The sequence below is a fragment of the Anolis carolinensis genome, chromosome 4 (assembly GCF_035594765.1).
Source record: "Anolis carolinensis isolate JA03-04 chromosome 4, rAnoCar3.1.pri, whole genome shotgun sequence".
Lineage (NCBI taxonomy): Eukaryota > Metazoa > Chordata > Lepidosauria > Squamata > Dactyloidae > Anolis > Anolis carolinensis.
Window position 1 is genome coordinate 33550056 of NC_085844.1, and position 25900 is coordinate 33575955.

At 42.2% G+C, this 25900-nt stretch overlaps 1 protein-coding gene across 3 annotated transcripts in view; it reads left to right on the forward strand.

The window, feature by feature from the left end:
* Nucleotides 1-25900, forward strand: part of mmp16 (matrix metallopeptidase 16) — a 215524-nt gene that overhangs the window by 116352 nt on the left and 73272 nt on the right. For all 3 annotated transcript variants that reach the window (XM_062980199.1, XM_003219534.4, XM_062980200.1), the window contains one exon: nt 13887-14191. In XM_062980199.1, coding sequence (XP_062836269.1) covers nt 13887-14191 — 305 coding nt within the window. The remainder of the gene's footprint in view (nt 1-13886; nt 14192-25900) is intronic.

Below are 25900 nucleotides of genomic sequence, written 5' to 3' on the forward strand. Positions count from 1 at the left end.
GATATATACATAAATTGTAATAGCAAAATGTATGGGGCCACAACATATTTCATGAAAATATCTCATTTCTATTTTTAAATACAGTATATAATGTGTAATATTATAACATTTATTTCCAATATTGTTGTCATTTCTTGTTATGTTCACATTCGACTGGGAAGGGATTGAAATTAAAATACAAGTATTCTCCCTGTGGGGACTCAAGGGAGTTAGGCTGTCCCCTCCCTTCCCTAAACTACCCCCCCAAGGTAAAAAATATTTAACAAACACCCCTAAAATGTCCTTTCACAGCCCCCCCCCGAAGTATGCCCACCCTCTCCTGCTTAGTGAAATAGCAAAAAAAAAAAAAAAAAACAACCCTGAAATATATTAAACTAAGAAATCTGAATAAAATTACCAAAGAAAAAGATTGGAATTGAGTCAAACAGCTATCCTAGGCAGCAATGGCACTGAGATAGAACCACGAAGTTAGCTAGCACCCAATCTCTCTCTCTCTCAGAAACCAGGTCACCACAGGAAAATTGAGAAGCTCACCCTGGTATATATAAACCGCATGCTTTCTTGCTCTGATTGGCTCAGGCAGCCTGGGGTGGTGGTGGTGGGGAGCCAGTGTCGGCCTCCATGTGGTCCATTTCGATTGAGTCAATTCAAGCCCCATCACCCATCCTATTTCCAGAGGTTCAGTTTCTGGAACTGCTGAAATTCTTGGATATCATTTTGAAAAATGGTGCCGTGCACACCCCTAATGTCTACACACTGGAGCCAACACATTCATGTGTCACAGCATACAGTTTAAAAATCTCCTCTAGCCTCTAGGGTGCATGCCGCTCTCAGGGATATTTCTCCCCTCCAGTAATCCCATGAAAATTGGCTGGGGAAAATCACTTCCAAAAAGAAGTTGATATTGGAAGCCTCCAAGAAGGCACAAAGACTTAGAATGCTCCAACATTTTCCCCAACCCATGAAAATTGATTCCAAACAGCCACAAATAGAAAACATACATTATCCTACATTTTATTTTCAGACATGCCACGGCCGGTTTTCAGGTTAGCAACAGTTGGCTCCCACAGTCCCCTCTCTTTACACCTTTCTAATACCATGAACTATAAGTCACTCATTATGGCTATGAAGCTTCAGTATCACCTTCAGCCATCCTTATATCTTTTCAAAATATGTTTTTCTTTTTCTTTGTGCACATAGCTTTTAAAATACCTTTGACTCCTTTGATTTGTATTTCTTATACATGCTTGGTGTATGTTTCTATTCTGCACTGAGTTTAAGGGAAATTCAGATCTTTTTAAAAAGGATGACTTATCCTGAACCAGATGCTTCTTAGTCCCTGCCAACGTTTCCCTACATGTTAGTTTAAAAGTATTTCATTACCCATTGCAGTTCTTGACTAGGTCATGAAGGAAGCCTACTGCTCCATTCAATGAAATTCAGAAATAAAGTTGCATCCCTTCTATTGTTAGTGACAGGAGCAGCTTTTCCAAGGCATACATAGTTTCACTCTGTGATCTTTAGTTATGTTCTGTGATCTTTAGCAAAATCTTTCCTCATCCTGACCCAAGTGCAGTCAAGTGTAGAAGTAGTTTCTGGTATATGTTTATTAGATCCATAATTCACATTTTGACTGTTTCAGCACATATTGGTCTGTTTTCTCTTCTGCAGAATAAAATATATAATAACTGTATTCTCAATTCACTTCTGACATGATAAATAAATAAATAAGCTACTAAAAGTAGAATATCTAGAATTGTTATAGAGCGTTATCTGTCAAGGAGGCAGCATTATTTGTCAAGGAAATGAATTTTGTAGTTGAAACAGTAAACCCAGCATGGGGTACCAAAATAAGTATAATGGATGATCCATGCATAATAGTCATGCCACCTCCCCATCCCTTGGAGCTACGGGTCATTCCAGCTGAAGGAATCCCTGTAGCCCTGAGAGGCAGGAGCGCAGAGAGGTAAAGGCTCATCCACCCACATTCCTGTGCCCTTTGCAGCTACAGGAAGCCACATAGTTGAAAAAAAATCACCACATAATAGTTGTCACCATGTAATAGTTGCACCCCCTTTTTTGTATTCAAAAAGGTGGGGAAAGGGGTGACTATTATGTGGTGAAGTACAGTAAGTCTGCCTGCCAGTGGAAGAGATCCATGAGATGCCCCTGAAAGAGAACTGCACAACTTAGGAGCAACCATAGAGAAGGTGGTTTTGTCTTTTCCATGTTCCTGTGAAGGAGATGGGTTGGAGAGAAACCCTTACCCTGAAGATCATAAAAGCCACAACACAGTCTTAGAGGGAGATGTTAGAACAAGGAGAAAGAACTAGAGAGCCTTTCTTTGTATCTTCCTCTGGTATTTTATTCAGCATCTGTAAAAGTTGCCTAGCAGTGAAAGGGACCTTTCCTTGTGCCATAGGAATTGTAAAAAGTTCAACTACTCAAAATGGTTATCAAATTGAAAACAGTGTTCGTTGTCTCAAGCATATATATTTGACAGATTCAATAGATGGCCATGGATGTCCTGGAACAACAGCATATCAGATAGAAGGGCAGAACTGACAGAAAGGGGCTACTTAACAATTTACCTGTTTATTGAAAATGGCACAAAACTATGTATTTCTCCAATTCAGCCTTCCATGCATCTGTCATCAACAAGGCAGGCTCATCTATCACACCAAACTGTGTCTATGCTTAAAATTGTGCTCTTCTGTTACTACAATTAGAGTTCATGTATCAAAACGTCACTTTTTTATGCTTACAAAATGTCCTCTACTCAAGGGCAGAATTTTTTGCCTCGACATGAGGAATCAAATACTGGAAGTAGGGTCACCTAATCTAAGTGTTTTTGAAAACTTTGCTATTAGTGCTGTTCTATCAAACTGACAGTGCTTACAGAATGGTAAGTGCTTTCCTGCTAACTCTCCTGAAATTCATTGTTAGTTCTTGTATCTAAAACTCTATATGAAATCATGATCTTACAGGGCTTTGTCATTGATTACTTTAGATTAACTTATTTGTTATCTCTGATTAAAGGCTGTCAATCTATGTTATGATTGAGCCTCATGGCTCTGTTACTGACAGACGTGGGCGTAAGACTCCTCGAGAGTCAGATACTCTCGAGGAGCGAGAGAGAAAAAGACTGCGAGACATATTTGCAGCACCATCTGACGAGGAGTCTTTCGAAGGGTTTACGGAGAGAATGGAGGAGGGGCTGGTTAGCTCAGAGGAGGATGAGATGGATTGGACTCGGGTAAGGGAGGAAGTGGGTGCCACTGGCCATGATGGGACAGAAGATGAATGGGGACCTTCAGGATTAGACCCATGGCTTAGCTGGAGGGATGGGACGGGATCCACAGCTGGAGATGCTGTTGGGCGTAGTCAGAGGTGTTCCAGCTCTGACGAGGAAAGTGATGAGGAAACGCCCGGGTTAAGGAGGACAGCTGACAGTGATGAAGATTTGTAACTGGCATAAAATGGGGCTTGAGAGCAATTGCAAATTGCGTTGGGCAAGGTAATCTGGGCAAACGCTTGGGATCCGTGTGTGTGTGGGACGCTTCCCTGAAGACTTGTGTGCTTTCCTGTGCTGTGACGTAAGTTGATTGGAATCCAGGGTCAGACGGCGGGAGGGATTGTGTGGGCATTTGTTTGTGCAAACCTGTGCTTACTCTTATTAGCTTGACCTTCCGTCGTCTTCTTGACGGACGCCATCTCCTGCTTTGAGAACTCGGACTGAACTGACCACGGCTTGTCTTCCCCCCTTCTTGGACTTGGAAAAACTACAAACGTCTGCTTCTGGCTTTGATCTACGGAACGGAACTGGTCTACTCAACTGCTACAATCCTTGGCTGTTTTACTCGTGTTGGAGATCCTGTCTGCTGTGTGTGTGGGGGAGCGACGCAAGTTACTCTAAGCACAGTGTTGGCAGCAGAGAGGAATCTGCTGCCAATTAGTTGCATTCTTTGTATCTTTTGTTCCTTGGCTTTCGTTTCGTTTATACCCAGGCTGACGCAAGCAGTTTGTTTTTACCCGGATTAAACTCCGGTTTAATCCGGTTTATCTTTTGAACATTTACTTTTGCCCCTTTTTGCTCCTAAAGGCAAAAACTGCCTGGCCCTTGTGTTTTACGGGCATTTTTTGAGTTCTGTAATCTAATAAACTCTGTTACTTTGAATCTTGTGGCGTTCTGTCCTTGACAGATTGCCCAACGCCCATAAAAAGTTTATTACAGCAATAAACCCGTCAGGAAGACGATGGATGAGTTAAGGGCCAAAGTAGACCAATTGCAAACGGCTTTTACCGTTAGCCAAACAGCTCAGGCTGTGAAAGGACATGTTTTGACTCCTGAACGCTTTGACGGAACCAGGTGCAAGTTGCCAACCTTTTTGGCACAAGTGGAGCTTCATTTTTCTCAGCTCAGTGCTCATGCTTTTCCTACAGACACTAGCAAGGTGGCCTTTATTTTGAGTTTGTTGACCGGTCCCGCAGGACAATGGGCCACTAATTTAATTTTGGGAAATGACCCAGTCAAGGACAATTTGAATAATTTCAAAAAGTTGTTAACTGATACTTTTGGGGATCCTCTCCGCACGGAGAACGCTGGGTGGGCTCTGTATCGGTTGAAACAGGGAAAGGGGACTGTTTTGGATTACTTAAATAAGTTTAACCTGTATCGCCACCAGCTGGATTGGGGGGAAAATGCATTCATGCTTTTATTTACTGCCGGGTTAAGTGATATGCTCCAGGATGAATTAGCACGCTTGGAGCCGGCTGAAAGCTGGGACGCCTTAGTAGCTAAGGTGCTGCGTTTAGACGCAAGGTTCGAGGCTCGTAAACACTCAAAAGCAATGTGTGCGCCACCCATGCATGTAACCAGGGCACCTGTGGTGATGGGGGAAGAGCCCATGGAGCTTGGGGTCTTTAAAAAGCTGTCTACAGAGGAAAAGAGCCGTAGGAGGCAGCTGGGCTTGTGTTTGTACTGTGGGAATGCTGGGCATTTTGCCAAAAATTGTAATGTGAAACCTTCCCAGCTTTCGGGAAAAGGCCAGCCCTAGTGCGACGTGAGTCCAACGCACTAGGGCTCCTCAAGCAGTCAACTGAGGGGAGGAAGCATGTTTTCGTACCCATTACATTATCTGTTGGGGGAAGGGAACTTGTTTCTACTTTGGCACTGCTGGACTCAGGGGCTACGGTCTCCTATGTAGATATTGAGTTTGCTAAGAAGCATGGCATTCCTAGAGTGCGCAAGGCATGCGACGTGTGGGTGGAAGGAGCAGATGGGAGACTGCTGGAGACTGGGGTGGTTAACCATGAAACCTCAGCAGTAACGTGGGAGGTGCAGGGAGTAACGGGAACGTTTGTGTGGGATATTACGAGCTTGCCTAGATATGATGTGATCCTGGGGATGGATTGGCTAGCTGTAGTAAACCCACAAGTAGATTGGGCAACACGTAAAGTGATCTTAAAGAGGCAGGATTGTTGCACTCTAAATGTTACTCATTCTGATATGGAGGGAGTGCCTGCTGAGTATGGGGAGTTCTCTGATGTATTTTGTAAAAGAGAAGCGGACAAATTACCACCGCACAGGCCATATGATTGCGCCATCAAGTTGGCAGAAGGTGCGAAACTGCCAGCAGGGAGGCTGTATGCCTTGACTGTACCGGAAAGGCAAGCTTTGCGGGAGTTTCTAGATGAAAACTTAGCCAAGGGGTTTATTCGCCCATCTAGTTCTCCAACTGCGGCACCAGTATTCTTTGTAGCCAAAAAGACTGGGGAACTTAGGCTGGTCTGCGACTATCGGATCCTAAACAAATACACCATTCGGGATAGGTACCCGCTCCCTTTAATCTCGGAACTGTTATCAAGGGTGCAAGGGGCTAAGGTCTTTACCAAGCTTGACCTGCGGGGGGCCTATAACTTAATCCGTATACGGGAAGGGGATGAATGGAAGACGGCATTTAACACGTGTTTCGGATGCCACGAGTTCCGAGTCATGCCTTTTGGGCTTTGTAATGCTCCTGCGGTATTCCAGAGGTTCATGAACGATGTGTTCAGGGACCTAATTGACCAATTTTTAGTGATTTATTTGGATGATATCTTGATTTTTTCTAAGGACGAGAAAGAACATCGTCAACATGTCAAGCAGGTTCTGCACCGACTGCGGGCTAATGGGCTTTTCGCCAAGGCTTCCAAGTGCGTCTTTCATGTGCCTGAAGTGGAGTTCCTAGGTCATGTAGTGTCAGGTAGGGAACTTAAAATGGACCCACATAAGGTTGACGCCGTCAACTCATGGCAGGAGCTGAAGACTAAGAAGGATGTACAAAGGTTCTTGGGTTTCGCTAATTACTACCGGGAGTTTATTCCGAATTTTGCAAAGCTCACGGTACCTTTGACGCAGCTTCTGCGCAAGAAACAGCCATTTGTGTGGGGGCGGGAAGCTCACGAGGCGTTTCTACAACTAAAGTCTAGTTTTCAATCGGACAACATACTAACCCATCCTGATGTTGACAGACCGTTCGTGGTAGAAGCGGACGCTTCTAGCTACGCGTTGGGGGCTGTATTGTCTCAGAAGGATTCCTCAGGGACCTTGCGTCCCTGTGGATTTTACTCGCGGCAACTAACACCCTTCGAGCAAAACTATACCATATGGGAGAAGGAGTTGTTGGCGATTAAGGTGGCGTTTGAGGTGTGGCGGCACTGGCTTGAAGGGGCACGGCACCAGATCGTGGTCAGATCTGATCACAAGAACTTAGAGCACTTGCAAACAGCAAAGAAGTTAAACCAGCGTCAAATCCGCTGGGCTTTGTTTTTCTCCAGGTTTAACTTCAAGGTGCAGTTCGTGGAGGGGAAGGCAAACTTGCGGGCCGATGCTTTATCCCGCAAGCCGGAATTTAAGACCAATGAGCAGGTAGTATGTCAGACCATCTTGCCTACTGCCTCTCTGTGTGTTGTAGATAATGAGCTTGGGTTACATGACCAGATCCTTGAGGCTCAGAAGGATGATGTGTGGACTCAGGAGCAACTGATGCTGCTCTCTGCAGGTAACCGTACCATACTGCCGCATCTCCAGGATCAAGACGGGGTATTGGTGCGTAGGGGGCAGGTTTACGTACCAGTAGGGACCCTCAGGTTGGAGGTGATTAGAGCCCACCATGACGAACCCATGGCTGGGCACTTTGGCAGGTTCAAGACCGTACAGCTTATCACCAGGAGCTACTGGTGGCCAAAGATGCGGCAAGACATTCTGCGCTTTTGTGACAGCTGCGCCGTTTGTCAGCAGAGTAAGACGCCTGTTGGGCGCCCTAGAGGGTTGTTATCGTCTTTACCTGTTCCGGAGAGGCCATGGCAAATCATTTCCATGGATTTTATTTCAGATTTGCCTAAGTCTGGGGGTTATACTTGTATTTGGGTGGTGGTGGATTTATTTAGTAAACTGGCTCATTTTATTCCTTGTTCAACCATTCCGGCGGCCCCTACGTTGGCCTTACTATTTACAAAGCACATCTATCGTTTGCACGGAGCACCCGAGGTGATTATTTCAGATAGGGCTCCGCAATTTGTGTCACGCTTTTGGAAACACTTCCATGAGTGTTTGGGGACTAAGTTAAACGTGTCTTCAGCTTTCCATCCGCAAACGGATGGACAGTCGGAACGAGTTAATGGGCTCTTAGAGCAGTATCTGCGTTGTTTTTGTTTAGATCAACCCACGGCTTGGGTAAAGTGGTTACCGGTGGCGGAATTTGCTTACAACAATGCGGTGCACACGTCTAGTCAGCATACGCCATTTGAGCTAACTTATGGTTTTCACCCACGGGGAGGTGTGGCGCCGTCGACCAATGTGGTCTCTTCGGACCCTGTGTACCGCTCTTCGGAAATGGCTGCATTGCATGATGTTGCCCGTCGCTTACTGTTGGAAGCTAAGGCAACGCAGAAGACTCAGGCTGACCGCCACAGGCAGGCAGGGGAGGAGTTGGAAGAAGGGGATTTGGTGTGGTTATCTTCCAAACATATTAAACAGGCTGGGGGAAAGTTTGCGCCTCGGTATTTGGGTCCCTTTCCTATCGTTAAAAAGATTTCTTCTGTTGCGTTTCGTTTGCGTTTACCGTCTAGTTTAAAGGTCCATCCAGTCTTTCATCGTTCACTGTTGAAACTTGATACCTCTAGTCGTCGTGGTGCTATAGCGGAGGGTATCACTGCCACTTCTCCGCCATCGGGGGAGGAGGCCTTTGTGAGAGGGGATAGTGTTATGATTGAGCCTCATGGCTCTGTTACTGACAGACGTGGGCGTAAGACTCCTCGAGAGTCAGATACTCTCGAGGAGCGAGAGAGAAAAAGACTGCGAGACATATTTGCAGCACCATCTGACGAGGAGTCTTTCGAAGGGTTTACGGAGAGAATGGAGGAGGGGCTGGTTAGCTCAGAGGAGGATGAGATGGATTGGACTCGGGTAAGGGAGGAAGTGGGTGCCACTGGCCATGATGGGACAGAAGATGAATGGGGACCTTCAGGATTAGACCCATGGCTTAGCTGGAGGGATGGGACGGGATCCACAGCTGGAGATGCTGTTGGGCGTAGTCAGAGGTGTTCCAGCTCTGACGAGGAAAGTGATGAGGAAACGCCCGGGTTAAGGAGGACAGCTGACAGTGATGAAGATTTGTAACTGGCATAAAATGGGGCTTGAGAGCAATTGCAAATTGCGTTGGGCAAGGTAATCTGGGCAAACGCTTGGGATCCGTGTGTGTGTGGGACGCTTCCCTGAAGACTTGTGTGCTTTCCTGTGCTGTGACGTAAGTTGATTGGAATCCAGGGTCAGACGGCGGGAGGGATTGTGTGGGCATTTGTTTGTGCAAACCTGTGCTTACTCTTATTAGCTTGACCTTCCGTCGTCTTCTTGACGGACGCCATCTCCTGCTTTGAGAACTCGGACTGAACTGACCACGGCTTGTCTTCCCCCCTTCTTGGACTTGGAAAAACTACAAACGTCTGCTTCTGGCTTTGATCTACGGAACGGAACTGGTCTACTCAACTGCTACAATCCTTGGCTGTTTTACTCGTGTTGGAGATCCTGTCTGCTGTGTGTGTGGGGGAGCGACGCAAGTTACTCTAAGCACAGTGTTGGCAGCAGAGAGGAATCTGCTGCCAATTAGTTGCATTCTTTGTATCTTTTGTTCCTTGGCTTTCGTTTCGTTTATACCCAGGCTGACGCAAGCAGTTTGTTTTTACCCGGATTAAACTCCGGTTTAATCCGGTTTATCTTTTGAACATTTACTTTTGCCCCTTTTTGCTCCTAAAGGCAAAAACTGCCTGGCCCTTGTGTTTTACGGGCATTTTTTGAGTTCTGTAATCTAATAAACTCTGTTACTTTGAATCTTGTGGCGTTCTGTCCTTGACAATCTAACTCCCATTAAGTTCAATTCAATTCATTGCAACTTACTTCTGAATAAATATGCTAGGTATTGTGCTGTAGGTCCGTCAGCCTCCCTTACCTCCTCTTTTTCTCCTTCTCTTTGTATGTGTGTTCGTGAATATTCAAGCCTTCACTGAACCTCCAGTTTCCCCTGGAGACAGATGCTTCTTCCTACTCACCTTTAAGATTTTTAGCATGTGTCAAAAACCTGCAGGCCAGTTCCAGATATCTCTGTCATTCTCTGCAGTAAGTTGGCTAAAATAAAATAAAATAAAATACCATGGACAAAATCGATTTTTATTTATTTGCTGTATGGGGGTGGGCAGTCTGTGACCAGCAGGCTGCACACAGCATTTGTAAGGGGTCCAGCATAGCTTTGGGACCCCACTGACCCCCATCCCCATTTTTGCTGAAAAATATCAGAAGAATCTTCTCAATTGGGGTGGTCCAAAGTACAGTCTGCAGGCTACATGTTGCCCCTGAAGCTCTTTACCAGTCTCCTAAAGTCCCCCCATCCATTTTTGCCTGAAATCTATACAGAAAATACTCCAAGTACATGAAAACAAATGGAAAAAATTCCTTCTCATCATAAATGGAGTTAAATGTAGGTATCTGCCCATTTTCAGGGAACAGGCTATGAAGAGGGATCAGCTCTGCCCACATGAAATTGCCCCCCATTCTAAATCCAAGAACAACCTATTTGGGTAGATTCCCCATAACATCATCTTACAAACAGTATTAAAAATGTCCAGGAGTGACCATTGTCACTTCCTATCACCCAAAATAGTAATTATGATTGGATGCTGCAGTCCTCCAATGCTGGTAGATCCAAAACCAGCTTGTTCAGCCCTCTAAGCTCCAGAGCATGCCCCTCCATTTTGAAACATTCAGTACTGAGGAAGAAGATAACTTAGTCTGTCTTCTTAGTATAAAACGTTTCAATGGACATTTCCCAAAAGTACTATACTGTTTGAAATAAGTTTTTATCGGGAATGCTTAGCTTAGATGGAGTGAGAGCTAGGTAAAGGTGGCTGCAGATCAGCTATATTTTACTGCAGGATGCTCTAATGGTCAAAAGATGACCTTAGGACTTGAAGGAATTTTTTGAAATTAATTCATAAAGCGGTGGTTCTTAACATGTGGGTCCCCAGTTGTTTTGGCCTACAACTCCCAGAAATTCCATCCAGTTTAACAGCTGTTAGAGTTTCAGGGAGTTGAAGGCCAAACATCTGTGGACCCACAGATTGAGAACCACTGTCATAAAAGATAAAGGAAGAAAGCAACATGGGATTGTTGGCGACTAGTAATGTATATGACTGCAGGAAGAGTGAGAAGGGAACAATCAGCCAGCCACCCTGTAACATGTATGCAAGAGTTTTTCTTACTTGAAGATCATTATTGTACTTGACCTTTGGCATTATGGCTGTTAGTTAGGGCTAGTAGTAGCCATTCCCCGCTCAGATATAGCCAACCTCTGGTAGCATCCAGAGCCTTCAGATAATCCAGACATTTGAATTATTATGTGTTGGGCCACTGTGGTATGCTGCATTACTCCATCATTTGTAGATATACAAATTCAGGGCATTCCAGTCTGAATGCCCTGAATTTAAACACCAGTCACCTTTTAAGAGAATCAATGTATTATTATATGACATCATATTCTAATAAAGAAACTTAATTTATCCTTGATCTTTCAATGTGATTATTGGAGAGTTTAATGCTTCCATAGGATACCATTTATAGCCAGTAGTGTACAGTGGAGTTCAATGGAAAAACAAAAATATGCAAAGTTAGAGTTCTATAAAGCTATAAGCTGTACAAGAAAGTTGTGATTCTTTATTATCAGGCATGTTTTATAACATCTCATCGATGAGTCATCCCAAATTTTTATTCATAAAAAAGATCTGCACTGACAAAGGATCACATTTGGAATAAATTTATATAACCATTACATAACATTGTTCACTTTGGAACTTTTTCCCTTTTGTGGTCTTTTTAGAATATTCCTTTTGAAACTTGGGGAGAAAATACTATTTTGGACTGGAACCTCCAGAATACTCAAGCCAGCATTTCTTACATTCCAAAAGAGTAACTGTTCCAGTCTCTGGTTAAATTCATATTTGTTACATTCTTCAAAAATGTGTTTTTTTAAAGTAATTTGAATATAGAACCAATAAAGGGACAATATTATGTTTTAATCAGAAATGAACTCTCTGTGTGGTTATATTATCTCAATGATGTTGTGGCCGTAGCAGAACCATGGCTTCATGCACCATTGAGTGATATGGATTTCCACAGGCCACACAAGAAGAATCAGTTTTGTGGAGTCTCTCCATGTGAGACTGACTCCAGGTTATGAGGTTTTGATACTGGCATAGAGAGAAACTGGGGCGCTGTAGCCTCCACTGGCCTACATTTCTTGTACTCATATAATAGTGAAGTAAGGAACAGGACTAAGAAATGCATAAAGCATTGTGAATACCTGGCTTCTTTTTATAGTCATTGTGTCATGGAAAATATATGACAGTAGTTTCCATTTGACCAAGGGAAGGTTTTCTGCTGCCCTGGAGACTAGGATGCAGAACAATGGCTTCAAACTACAGGAAAGGAGATTCCACCTGAACATTAGGAAGAACTTCCTCACTGTGAGAGCTGTTCAACAATGGAACTCTCTGCCCCGGAGTGTGATGGAGGCTCCTTCTTTGGAGGCTTTTAAACAGAGGCTGGATGGTCATCTGCCGGGGGTGCTTTGAATACGATTTTCTTGCTTCTTAGCAGAATGGGTTTGGACCGGATAGCCCACGAGGAATCTTCCAACTCTATGATTCTATGGTTGGATTTGCTGTTTTCAGTGGGCTTCCTAATACAAGTTTAGTATCAAGTTCCAATTATTTGTTTAAAGTACAGAATTCTCCTTATAAGCTTGAAGCATTGTGAAGCAAGTTTGAAAATAACTGGTGTTATAACCAATAATTTAGCGTTAATCACTAGAATTACAGTCAAAATACACATAATGGCAATAGGCTTACATCTTCTGCATGGTCTAGAAAATTTCTGAAGAGAGGTAAAGAAGTGTGTCAATGTTTTCCTTAATCTCTGCTTTGAAAAAACATGTACTGTATATATTCATGTATAAAACGGCTTCATGGTGTAATTCGAGGATAGGTTTTGGGGCCAAAATTATGGATTTTGATATGACCCCTGAATAAATTGGGAGCTGTTTTATCGAGAGGAGAGCACCATTAATACCTGGGGGCCAGCCCACCCTGCTCCCATTTCTCTCCCCATGTAGGGAAGCTCCTTTTGTTTTGAGTGTGAAGATTTGAAGGTGAACCCCATTTGTCTACACTTCAGGGTAATATAAAGCATTTTTAGCCCAATATGCAAACTCAGCATCCAAAGGTTTATAGAGCAATGTCAGATCAGGACTTTTCTTCACAAATCCTGAGTGAATACCTAAATAGGACTACTGCATTACACATCCACTTTGCAGCTGCTTGAAGTGTGTCTTGTTCTATGATCCTGCTGTCAATTGCTGAGAAAGATTAATCCAGGGGCCTACTTGCTATCCTTCTACAGGCAAGTGGCCTTTTTGTTGTAGCAGGTGTTTGAAGACTGAATGCTTGGGGAGAAAGAGCCTTTTATAACATGTGTTTTCTATTTTTGCTTTTAATAATCATGCTTTTAGCTGCTCTTTTTCCCATTGATATTTTAATCATACTTAACACTTTTGTATGGGATGAACTTTTAGTTGTATCTGTTTTAAACATGTGTGATCTCAGTTTTGGACTAGCATTAAACATTTATAATTCGCTCTACGAATGTAGATTTCAAATGGCAACCTTCTCTTCCTGGAATTCCATTCATATTCAGTTATTGGAAATAGATAAGTTCTTCGGCTTTAAAACCCATGTTATTGCTGTGTAGTTAATGAGAACAATATATTGGCATAAAATAACAATAATATTTAGTATTTACGTAACATTTATCTTTAAATGTTACAGTGTCAACTTTTTCAATTGCTTATACTATACCATAACAGTGAATGAAGCATGGGACATAGAGGCAACACAAATTACGAGTTGTAACAACTCTTAGCAATTTGCTTAAAGCATAGTTTCAGATCTTCTTTGATGAATATAGAACCAAACCAAAAAGTCCATAATTAATATCTCATATTTCCAATGAATTCACTGGGTGATCTCTTTTCTGTCATCTTCATCCATTCCCCACAATGTGCCCTACCATAGATAATAATATTGTCTTGTCTTATAAGATCATTGTAATGGTTGCTACCAGATAATGTATGTAAAGTTTTGAATATTTGAAGGTTCTTTACAGATCTCTCTAATAAAAGATTATTTCTGCTTGAAGAATATTTCCCTTGCTGAATGATGACAAACTGTGTTTAAAAGTAGAGCGAGAAATGACACTCCTAAGGTTATATTTGTTTTGTTCTCTCTGTGTTTGTTTACAGCATAAAGAACGTCACTCCAAAAGTAGGAGATGCAGAAACCCGCAAAGCTATTCGCCGTGCCTTTGACGTGTGGCAGAATGTAACCCCTCTGACGTTTGAGGAAGTTCCTTATATTGAACTGGAGAATGGCAAGAGGGACGTGGATATTACTATCATTTTTGCATCAGGTTTTCATGGAGACAGTTCTCCCTTTGATGGAGAAGGAGGATTTTTGGCTCATGCTTACTTTCCTGGGCCAGGAATTGGAGGAGATACTCATTTTGATTCAGATGAACCATGGACGTTGGGAAACCCTAATCATGATGGTAAGAGTGCAGTTCTGTTGAAACAGCTTCAACAGTTTTTTTCTGTTTCATCATGCATGCACCAATCAAAGGGTAATTGTGTGTTGTTGTGTGTCACTTAAAATTCACAATGGCTGTTTTAGCTTTGAGACATGGGACAGTGCTGGATTTGGGTTATCAGGAGGATTCTGAAGCATCAGTGATCTCTATTCCTGAAGATTTAGAGAACGGATTTTGATGAAATATACCATGTAAAATAACATAAGAGAATTATCAAATTATCTCTCTATTTATTTTGTGACTGTGTATCGTAAAAGAAAATGGCAGTTATTATTGGTATTATAAAGTACAGTTACTCTCAATAGAATGCCTACAAATAGATCTTAGCTTAGTTTTTGGCAATGCTTATCAACTTAACTTGGACGCTTTCCTCTGAAACTGGTTCCAAGCTGCATTATAGTGTCAGTGTAGATGTGCTCTGAGCATGGAGGTGGTGTGATGAACATCTCTTGTGACAACTTGGTCAAGGCAGATTTGGAAATTTCTTCTTAAAAGTAATGTTATCTAACAGTCATCCTCTCCCACCAGTAACCCATTGCCATTCTTGCTTGGGTGGTTAGTTATTCATTCCATCACTTGTTTTATTTGCTTGTAATATGTAAATGAATTCCACCTGAAAAAATAAGGAAATGGCCTAAAATGTGAAAAAAAAACCCTATCCAGAACATCCCCAAATTGTTAAAGGTAAAGTAAAGGTAAAGGTTTTCCCCTGACGTTAAGTCCAGTCGTGACCGACTCTGGGGGTTGGTGCTCATCTCCATTTCTAAGCTGAAGAGCCAGCGTTGTCCGTAGACACCTCCAAGGTCATGTGGCCGGCATGACTGCATGGAGCGCTGTTATCTTCCCACCGGAGCAGTACCTATTGATCTACTCACATTGGCATGTTTTTGAACTGCTAGGTTGGCAGGAGCTGGGGCTAATTGCGGGTGCTCATTCCGCTCCCAGGATTTGAATCTGGGACCTTTCGGTCTGCAAGTTCAGCAACTCAGCGCTTTAACACACTGCGCCACCACCAGGGGCCCCAAATGGTTACCTTCACAAAAAAAGGGGTAAAAAAGCAAAGAGAAATACAGTAGGCTTTTCCCTTTGGCAGAGTTTAGGGTAGTGGTTCTCAACCTGTGGGTCCCCAGGTGTTTTGGCCAACAGCTCCCAGAAATCCCAGCCACTTTATCAGGTGTTAGGATTTCTTGGAGTTGAAGACCAAAACATCTGGGGACCCACAAGTTCATAACCTCTGGTTTAGGGGGCAAGGGACTACCAGGAAACTGGAAAAACCCTGCATTAAAATGCTTTTTTTACCTGAGCAAATACTTAGCTGGGAATCTCTAGGTTCTCCAAGCTGACTGTATGGTCAGTTGCACTAGAGGACCTAGATACTCCTAGAGAAGTGTTCATCTAGACCAGTAGTTCTCAACCTGGGATCCCCAGATGTTTTTGGCCTTCAACTCCTAGCAATCCTAGTAGCTGGGATTTCTGGCAGTTGTAGACCCAAAACATCTGGGGACCCCAGGTGGAGAACCACTGCTCTAGACACCTCCATATCCTCCAGGATCCTCGATTGACAACTTCCATGACAACTTCCATCTAGCAATTCCTATAGACAACAGAAATTGAACTCATAAATTTGGGGAGAAGACTATTAACATTTACAAGGAGCATGTAATGGCACTGCTAACCTATGAGTATACAGTAGAGTCTCACTTATCCAACATAAACGGGCCAGCAGAACGTTGGATAAGCGAATATGTTGGATAATAAGGAGGCATTAAGGAAAAGCCTATTAAACATCAAATTAGTTTATGATTTTACAAATTAAGCACCAAAACATCATGTTATGCAACAAATTTGACAGAAAAAGTAGTTCAATACGCAGTAATGCTATGCAGTAATTACTGTATTTACAAATTTAGCACCAAAATATCACGATATATTGAAAACATTGACTACAAAAATGCGTTGGATAGTCCAGAACATTGGATAAGCGAGTGTTGGATAAGTAAGACTCTACTGTATTAATCTATTCTATATGGTTATTATTTGTATTCTCTCAAAGATTCAGACTGGAAGTGTTTTTTAAGATCTACAAGAGTATTTAATACCCGACTGATTAGTTAAGATGGTTCAAATTACTTCTGGTGATTAATAAGATGAACTCATTAATTGGATTCACTTGGTACTTGAGGTTTTGGTGTAAAATGGGTAGTTGTGTTTTTAAAACATTATATTGAATGAAGTTTAAGGCATAATAATTACCCAAGATGCAGAAAAAGCTTAATAATGTTTGTAAAAGGAAGGAACTGTGTTCTGGTCTGAAATTATATGGCCTTTCAACCAGAAATGGCTAAGAGTGGTAATTAGGGCTTTTCAAGCACACAAAATGTATTGCAATGTATTGATTAGTTGAGCATGAGGATGGATATTTTTTTCCTTTTATTTTTTGCCAGGGATCTACCACCCAAAGACTCAGCCTTTTGCTGAACTATGTTTGCATTTAAATGTCTGTAAGAAGTATTTAATCAAACACTACATAGGTTAAGTGGAACATGGCAACATGTCTAAATGGTGCATTTTTTCAGCATGGCAAGCTCAATAAGACAGCAGTTTATTGATTTTAACTATCACAGGAACTAGCAACCCCACTTATGTCAGATGAAATCCTACCTTCTTGACAGCAAAATGAACTTGTCTGCTCATGGTTTACTGTGTACTTAGAGCTTTAAATCTCAGCTTTGCATCAGACAAAGCATTCAGTAATCCAAGACCCTGTTATAACAACAAAAGATGTTATGGAACAGAATTTTAATTAAAGACTAGGAAACATGCAAAGTACCCACTGTAGTGCCATTACTTTGATCAGCTCACTAACAATGAAATTTACTAATGGTTTCAGATTTTTTTCTTTATTGAGCTTGGTACTTTAAAGCACCTTTGATCCAAGTTCAGACATCCCAAGTAAGTTCAAGGACACAAATGACAGCACTTCTACTGTTATGCTCATGAACATAGTCTATTGTGTGTCTATTGTGTGTTTTTTGAGGAGATAAATAGACAAGGCAATGTTGCATTTTCAAGAAGTAGAGGCACCTGCCTGTGCCTTTCTGGAGACACGTATCATGTTATAGTTGCTGCAGCTGTTTGCCAAGCTCTTCTTACCACAGTTTAATAAGACTAGGCTGCTGGGAGTGAATCATTTCCTATTTGCACTGTAAGTGAATGTCATGACACTTGGCTATGTGATGTCAGTGCTTGCCCTATTCGACTGGATGTTTGTAAATTTTAAGAATCTAATTGTCCAATTTTACACATCTGTGGTTGCTGTGATATACTTGCCCTGTCAGTACACCGCTGAGGTAACATCATTAATGTTATAGCACAATAGCACAAACTGTCAGTACTCTCTTCAGAAATATTGATTTGCTGGTATGACAAGTTGGGGGTCAGGCATTAATGTCACTTGGAGCACTATTGAAAGTAGTGAAGCTTTGCCGCATGGTTTTCTTGAGAATCCAGAACAAACAATGACTTGGGACTCACCCATGTTAACAGCTGAGATGGGAGCAGCCACAACTGTTTACATGGCCATTCTGTATTCCCTGGGCTCACATGAACTAGGACACAGGATGGCACTTACCATCTCCCTCCTGTTCTTGTTGTAGCTACAGCTATTAGGCACAAAATAGCCCTCTCCCATGTTACTACAGTTCCCCTGCTGATGTTTCATGCCTGGTGGATGCCACTGTGATGGGAACAGGATGTGGATGGTAAGGATGGCCTTTCAATGATGCCAGACTGGTTTTGGACCACTGGACTCCTTCTTGCCTCTTCAGTAGCCTGGGAGATGGTGGATAACATGTCTGTGTAGAACCACCCTGGGATATTACTGCAATATCAGATTGCATTGAGATCAGTGGGATTTTGTGTGGCATGTTGAGGAGAATACAATGAAAATGTTCTCTAGACTGCAACATATATAATTTCTTGTGCTTGAATTTCCTTCCTTTGTTTTTCCTTACACAATGGTATATGAATGGTTATAATTGCATTTCTGCCATTTTTCCTGCCAGGAAGCCTGTGCTTTTCTCTTCGATTTCTCATGCTCTCACTCAGTTTTCCAGATAGCAAAGCTGCATGATTGAATCCATATACATGTCAGTTTTCTGATTCTGGAATCTAATTGTTATTGTTTCATCTTTTGGTTTCTAATCATTGTCTTGTTTCTCCTGATCATATATGTGGATTGTGTTTACAGTTCAACATATGAAGCAGTGTGTTTGCACCACCTTCCTCCACTCATTTCATTCACTCCAGTTGACTGTTATCAAGTATAACTGCCTAGTTAATGTGTAACTGTCAAATAACATTTCTAAAAAACCCAAACTGGATTAAAACTATATGAAAACAAATTATAATTTGAACAGAATTAAGATTTCACACATTCTTAAACAATTGAACAGTGTATTTTAATCAGTACAAATGCAATACAGTGTTCCCTCACTTATCGCGGGGGTTAGGTTCCAGGACCACCCACAATAAGTGAAAATCCACAAAGTAGGGACACTATATTTATTTTAATATTTATACATTATTTTCATGGTTATACACTATTTTAAGTCTTTATCAACCCATCGTGTGTTGGTAAATCGCCTCCTTCTCCTTCTGTTGCCGCTTGGGCTCCTTTTCTCTCCCTTTGGCTTCCCCTTCTTCCCTTCCTTAGGCTGTAAATAGTAATTTTTATGATTTATAATAGTCTTTTAAAGTTTATTGAAAAACCGTGAAACAGTGAATCCACGAAAAGTGAACCGTGAAGTAGTGAGGGAACACTGTATTCCCAAACCCATTTAAAACGAAAGAATATGGAACTGCATTTATGTTTATTTGTTCCATGTGACTCTTGTCTCTGCTTCCCTTCCAATCTATCATCCCCCTCACTGATGCAATATATACTGTAAGCTTTTCAGGATAGGCAAAAGCCATTCTTTTCCCATATTTTCAACTAATCCGGTGCATTCTGTAGTTTAGGTCAATTATATGACTTTCTGCGGGAGGGCATTAGCCTAGAGAGCAGATTAAATTATGTCTCATGTCAGCCAACTGTATGTTTTACCCTGATATTGGGTCTAGCAGAGAGGATTTCTGGATTCTTGAAACATATCAGCTAATTGAAGAGGAAGGAAGGAGATTTTCATACTACATGAATTCCATTTCCTGATTATATGCACCAAAGGGTCTGGGAACCTTTCAGGACCAAAGGGAAAGCAGTGCAGAGAATTCCAGCAAAAAGGGAGAATGACTGAAAATCCTTCCATCTGTGGAGCCTCTTCTTAGATTCCCTTCTAAAAATGGAAAAGTCCTTCCATTCACAGAAGTGATTACCATCACCACAGCCTGGTGTCATTCCTCTGTGACATGATTTGGAATGTTTTGTTTCAACTGAGGTGCTGAAATTCAAGTCTACAATGTCTTAAGATTCTGTACTGTATTAGACCACCAAAAGACACAGTGGGTTAATTAAATTATTTAAAGGTATGAGTCATATTTTGGAATCAAACATCATTTTTATTCTACATCTCTTTTCGGTTCATTGTTTAAACTGTGGTTTTGGTGGAAAAGAGTGTAGTCTTTGTATAGTCTGCTATCATTTAACATGCCTGATAAAACAGTTGAGAACTTCAGTGACAGATTGTTTAGAAGCTAAATTGAACACCAGAGTGTCAAGAGGATTAAGCTGGCTGAGTGATTGTTCTCCCTCTCATGTTCCTCTGGTCTACTGGAGGCTGAGAAAAGGCAACAGCTTGATTATTTAGCAAAAATGCAAATCACTAACCCCTTGAAAAGTACCAGGCTCATTTTCCACACTATAATGCTCTGCTAATGAAGTCAATTTGAATTCTGTGTTTCTCAAAAGAGATGAACAACTTCTTGGAGTGCTCAGTAAAGCCTTAATATATTCTTGTTGCTGTTTTCATAAATCTTGTTGGAATTACTCATGCTTTTAAAGCATTCATATTAATTCCCAAACAACAAGGGCAATAAAGTTTTGTGAGGAAGCAAAACTAAAATTGAAAGGAACAACCAACCTGAAAGTTGTTTTGAGAGATTGGTTTTAGATTGCATTTTATTTTAATATTTTAATAGACTAAACTCTTCTTTTTTGGTTCAGTACAAGTAACAATGTAGCTAATTAATGTAGAGGCACCATTTTTATTATACTCTCCAAAGCAAATTTACTAAATCTTATGTCTGCTCAAAGCTCAACCATGGTTTCCCAAAGCTGTTCTGCATAATAAAAAACTAACAATTTTTGCAAAAGGTGTCAACGTGGAAGTCAGGGTGCGAGCTGTGTGGGATTCTTCAAGCTCCATCAATCATCTGCTCCAGCACACTGATGAATTGGTTGCAATCGTCTGCCACACTAATTCCTCTCTTCAATGTCAGACTCAAACACATCTGTAGTCTGAAGTCCAAACATTTATTTCAATATCTATAACACATATTTACAAAGCACAGCAAAAGCCATCGCTCTGAGCTGGCATTCCTCTATAGCCTCTTCACTCGGCAAAAACCAGGTCAACACACACAGAGATAAGAAAACACATTCCTCAGTCCGAAGGAAGTTCCGACCTCCAAAGCCGGAAATCATGCCTGATAGGTCAACAACAGTCACAACAGGCTGTCAGTCAAAACTAGTCTGCTGTTAACTGTTTCATTGCTGAAACACACACTCTTGCACAACAGCAGAAACACTTGATTTACATTTCATACACATACAACCATAATCCAACAAAAGGAACATGGGCGTTTCTCAGGGTCAGAGGTGGTCCACCCACTAGGTGAGGGAGGCATTTGCCTGTGGTGCCATCGTCCCAGGGGCACCCTCGAGCCCCCTGGGATGATGGCGCAACCCCCGCCTCCTTCGGCTTGGGGCCAGTCATTCCCGCAGTGGTCTGGTTCTTCCTGGGGCTGCGCAGGCCGCATGGCAGCAAGGCCCAGTCTGCAGTGGGAAGGACAATGCAGCGCGGCTCTGTCCACCACGCTGTGTGGCTCCACCCACCATGTCACGCAACATGGTGGGAGGAGCCAAGCCGTGCAGGCCAGATGGTGGCCACAGGCCCAGTTCACAGCAAGAAGGACCAGGCCCAGCGGGAAGGATCTTCCTGCTGCGGCCTGCCCCTTCTCGCTGCAATCTGGGCCATGCTGCGGCTGCCATCCGGCCCGCATGGCTTAGCCCTGCCCACCAGGCCACGCGGCTCCTCCCACCATGCTGTGTGGCCCCGCCCACCATGTCACACAACATGGTGGGTGGAGCCACGCGGCATGGTGGGCGGGGCCAAGCCATGCGGGACGGATGGCGGCCGTGGGCCCAGTTTGCAGTGAGAAGGGCCAGGCCGCAGTGAGAAGATCCATCCCGCTGCAGCCTAGCCCTTCTCGCTGCGATCTGGGCCAGGCCGTGGCCACCATCTGGCCCGCATGGCTTGGCCCCGCCCACCACGCCACGCAGACTACCCACCATGCCGCGCGGCTCCGCCCACCACGTTGTGCGGCTCCACCCACCATGTCACACAACATGGTAGGCGGAGCTGCACGATGTGGTGGGTGGAGCCACGCAACATGTATTCGAGGGGGGATGCAAAAATTCTCTGCCTACTCCTTAAAATTTCCTAGGGACGGCTCTACTCAGGGTTCTAAGTTATGATAAGTCTCAAACCAGATTGCCTCTAGGACTTTAACTGGACTTTGCTTTACATAGCAACAACTTCATCTGTAGAGAGAGTGACCACAGCACCTGATCTCCTAAACCACAATTTCTTTGCACCAAGTCCCCAAGTACAAGTAGTCTTTGAAAACTGCACAGTTACCCTTGCAGAAAGGAGAAAATGGTAGTATTATTCATTCCTATCTCTGAGAAAAACATATCAAAATTTCTATCCATAGGCTGAATTGTTCAGAAGAATTTAATGTAGAGACTTTATATATTATTCTTCACTAAGGGCTTGCCTGTAATGGCCAGAAAACCTGATTTGGATAAAATGTCTCTCCTGGACATTCATATGACATCCAGGGACTCCCAGCTCATCATGTGGGATAGAACTGGTGAACCCATTTTTACCCAATGTTAGTAGAAATCAGGGAAGTCCCTGAAATTCTAGACCCACCCTGTACTTTGGGATTAGTATGGACAGCTGAGCCAGTTTTAATTCAAACTAGTTTTCCAGTGCCACTGCCCCATTCCCCTGCACACTGTGGCACTGAAAAAAGAAAATGGAACCTATTTTTGTTGTTATTTATCACTATGGCAGTCAGCCACAAAGTCCCAGAGAGCTCTTGATTGTTACTAGGTGGCTTTGCTGATATCAGCAAAGTCTTCTACATGATGTGAAGAAAAGAAGATGATTTGTCCAGGTCATGTGAGGTCTTTTGCTGATCAGTAAAGGTGCCTGTCAATAGCCAGGAGCATTCTGGAACTCTGTGGCTGCATGCCATAGCGACAAAGGGGACAGCCCAGGTAAAGGTGACCACACAACAGGGCCAAACATGTTTCAGCCTGACTGGATGATCTGAATTACACTCCCATTGCTGCCACAGTTTGGGAGCAGAGCATATATACAATTCCACTGAACTGGACTGATCCGAAGCATCAGTGCTCCGAACGTGGCCCTGGCTTTAAGTGACTGTGTAGGTGAGTCCTACGCCTCTTCTTGAAAACATATCAACAAGCAAAGCTACTTTTATTGATCTCAGGTACTGGAGAGTATTTAGCTTCCAATGCCTGGGAAACTGAGGTTCATGGTCCTAGAGGTTCATGTCTGCATTACATGGCTGGGACATCATGCCATTGAGATTGTTAATATTGAAGCAGATATCATGGGGCAGCAGACCTCACATTGCTCCTTGGGTGGAAGAGGAACCTTATAGTGGCACCCATTTGTTTTACTTTCTGTTACTGTTCTCTTATCTAGCAAGCAAGTCTTGGGTTTGTTTTACCAGGCAAGTTACCTCGTGCCTGGATCCAGTCCCATGGTGATGCCAAGGCTTTGCAATGGTGATCAATAAAAGTTGTGGCCTTGTTTCTTTCAACAATTACTTTGCATCTCAATTAAGAGATGAAAGCAGGATACAAATTATTATTATTATTATTATTATTATTATTATTATTATTATTATTATTATTATTATTATTGATTGCTGGAGAGACCTTTCCAACTTGCCACTGATCCCACAAGAAGGAACCCTTGTTGCTCCCAGGTGGCACTTGTGTAGCAAAGTTTGGATGCTCAGATAACCAGTTGATAGGACGCCTCTATACTTTGAAAATGTGGGTCTTGAATAGCAGTTGAAAGTACAGTGCACTCTTTAATACCAGAAATATTAAAAGGTTTAAAATATTTTTAGATTTAGATCTAACAACTAAACAAATGTTAGAATATGCCCTTGACATTATACAATCTGTGAGCTGGCTGTGAACTCTAGTTTCGTGACTAGCCCAGAAATAGTGTCTAAAATTAATGCACTCATCCAAATATGGCCTATGTCTCTCTCCTCCAGTTATCTCAAAATATATCCCTGATCCTGCCTCTCTCCCTTTTACACTCCTGTATCTTGCTTTCTCCTGCAATTGTTCATATTTCTCCTCCCCACAAAGACAGAAATTAAAGAGTGATAAAATGTTGAACATTGTTCACCTTTCAATATTTGATTGTGTTTAAAGTGGCTATTTGAATAGCCACATGTCACTGTAAATACAGGTTTGATTTTATAGGGAGAAATCAGGGTAATGAAGCAATGCATATCGCTAGTTTCATAAGATTCTTGTAGTGAGTTGTTGTAACTGAAAATCTCCAAACTGAAATGTAATATGATTGGGATTGTTTCCCCACTCCCATTGAGTAAAGATCGAAGATTTTCAAGGATTTTGAAGCACTCGGTGTTTTATTTATTCAGTTCAAAATGGGAAAAGCAAACACTATAACTTTTTTATTGTTCAACTCTTTCATGTGCATTCGATGCTCCCTATTGAAAGCTTTTACTGCAATATTTACTGTATATACTTATGTACAAGTCTGGAATTTTTATTCAAAAATTAACCCCCAAACCATGGATCAGTCTATCCATGGGCTGGTGTAATAACTTCTCATTGACCTTTCTGTATGTATGTATGTATGTATGTATGAAGGAACCATCTCTAAGATCCTCTGCGGGGGGCCTCCTCTCGCTCCCATCTTCCTCACAGTTACAACTGGTGGGGACGAGAGAGAGGGCCTTTTCGGTCGTGGCCCCCCGGCTCTGGAACTCCCTCCCTAGGGAGATTAGGTTGGCTCCCTCTCTATCCTCCTTCAAGAAACAACTGAAGACCTGGATGTTTAAGGTTGGCCTTTGTTGAGACAGTCACTGGATGACCAGCCTCAGTTGGCATTATAACTCTATCCTGAATTTTATTAGGTCCCTTTTATTCTGGTATTTTAACTGATGATGTTATTTTTATATTGCTGCTGCAGTCCCCACACCAATGAAGTCGGCTGAATTGTACTTGGTGGTTGATTGATATTATTACTGCTTGTTAACTCTTGTTTTATTGTCTTACTGGGTTTTATTTTTTTGTATATTGTTCAGTGTATTTATGCTATTGTTTTTGTAAATTGTGCTGGTCGGGCCTTGCCCCATGTGAGCCACCCCGAGTCCCCGTGGGGAGATGGTGGCGGGGTATAAATACATTTTATTTTATTTATTATTATCCCTTCTCTGAGTAGAGTAGCAAAAGGTGAGAGCTTAGTTTGTCATAAATAACCCAAAAGAAGCTCATCTACTTTCCTTCAATGCCATTTTGGGCCTTTTTAAAAATCCCTGTGTGGGGAAATAGTAGTAGCTAGGATGGCTGGTCCCCTGAGGTGGCACTAGCCCTTTCTCCTCTGTGTGGAATTATCCTTGACTTACCTATGTGTCACATCAAAATCCATAATTTTTCCTCAAACCCTCTCTTTAACAAATGCATGAGGTTGACTTATACATGTATATTAAGTATACTATATTTCAAACACCTTCCTAGTTATAAATACTGGGTTCTTGAAGAACCTATTTTGGACACATAGAACAGATTGTTTAATATCAATTATGCAGTAGGTCCTTGGAAATCTTCGATAGCTCCTTTGTAAGCTTAACCATTTCTGAGTGGAGTGAATGAAAGTTCAAATATGCCTTAATTATACAGCCTTTTTTAACACTCACCCACTCTGAAAAACCTCCATAATTACAGTTTCTCTGACACAATGAAGTAATGTTTGGGAAGTGTCTATAGCCAAAGTGTTGGCAAAAATGTAGGGAGCTCCAAGCCCATCACTTAATACAATAATGGACTGCAGCAAGTGTTGTATTATTTTCTCCTAGTGGGTTATAGACACATTGTTTTGTTGAATTTTTTCATACATAGATAATAATTTTGTCCCCAAAACGTTACCATCATCCTTTTTGTGTGGTCAAATCTCTTAGTGGGAAACTGTGATTGTGTCTTCTGTATAAAACACTCATTTCAAGAATGTGAATTTTAATGTTGGAGGATAAGATTACTGCTTATATTTATGGTGCTCTGGGGGGACATTCTTATAAAACATGTTTGAATACTGGCTTCTGTTAATTTCATTATCAGAAACTGGCAAGACATTGTTTAAAGACAAGCAA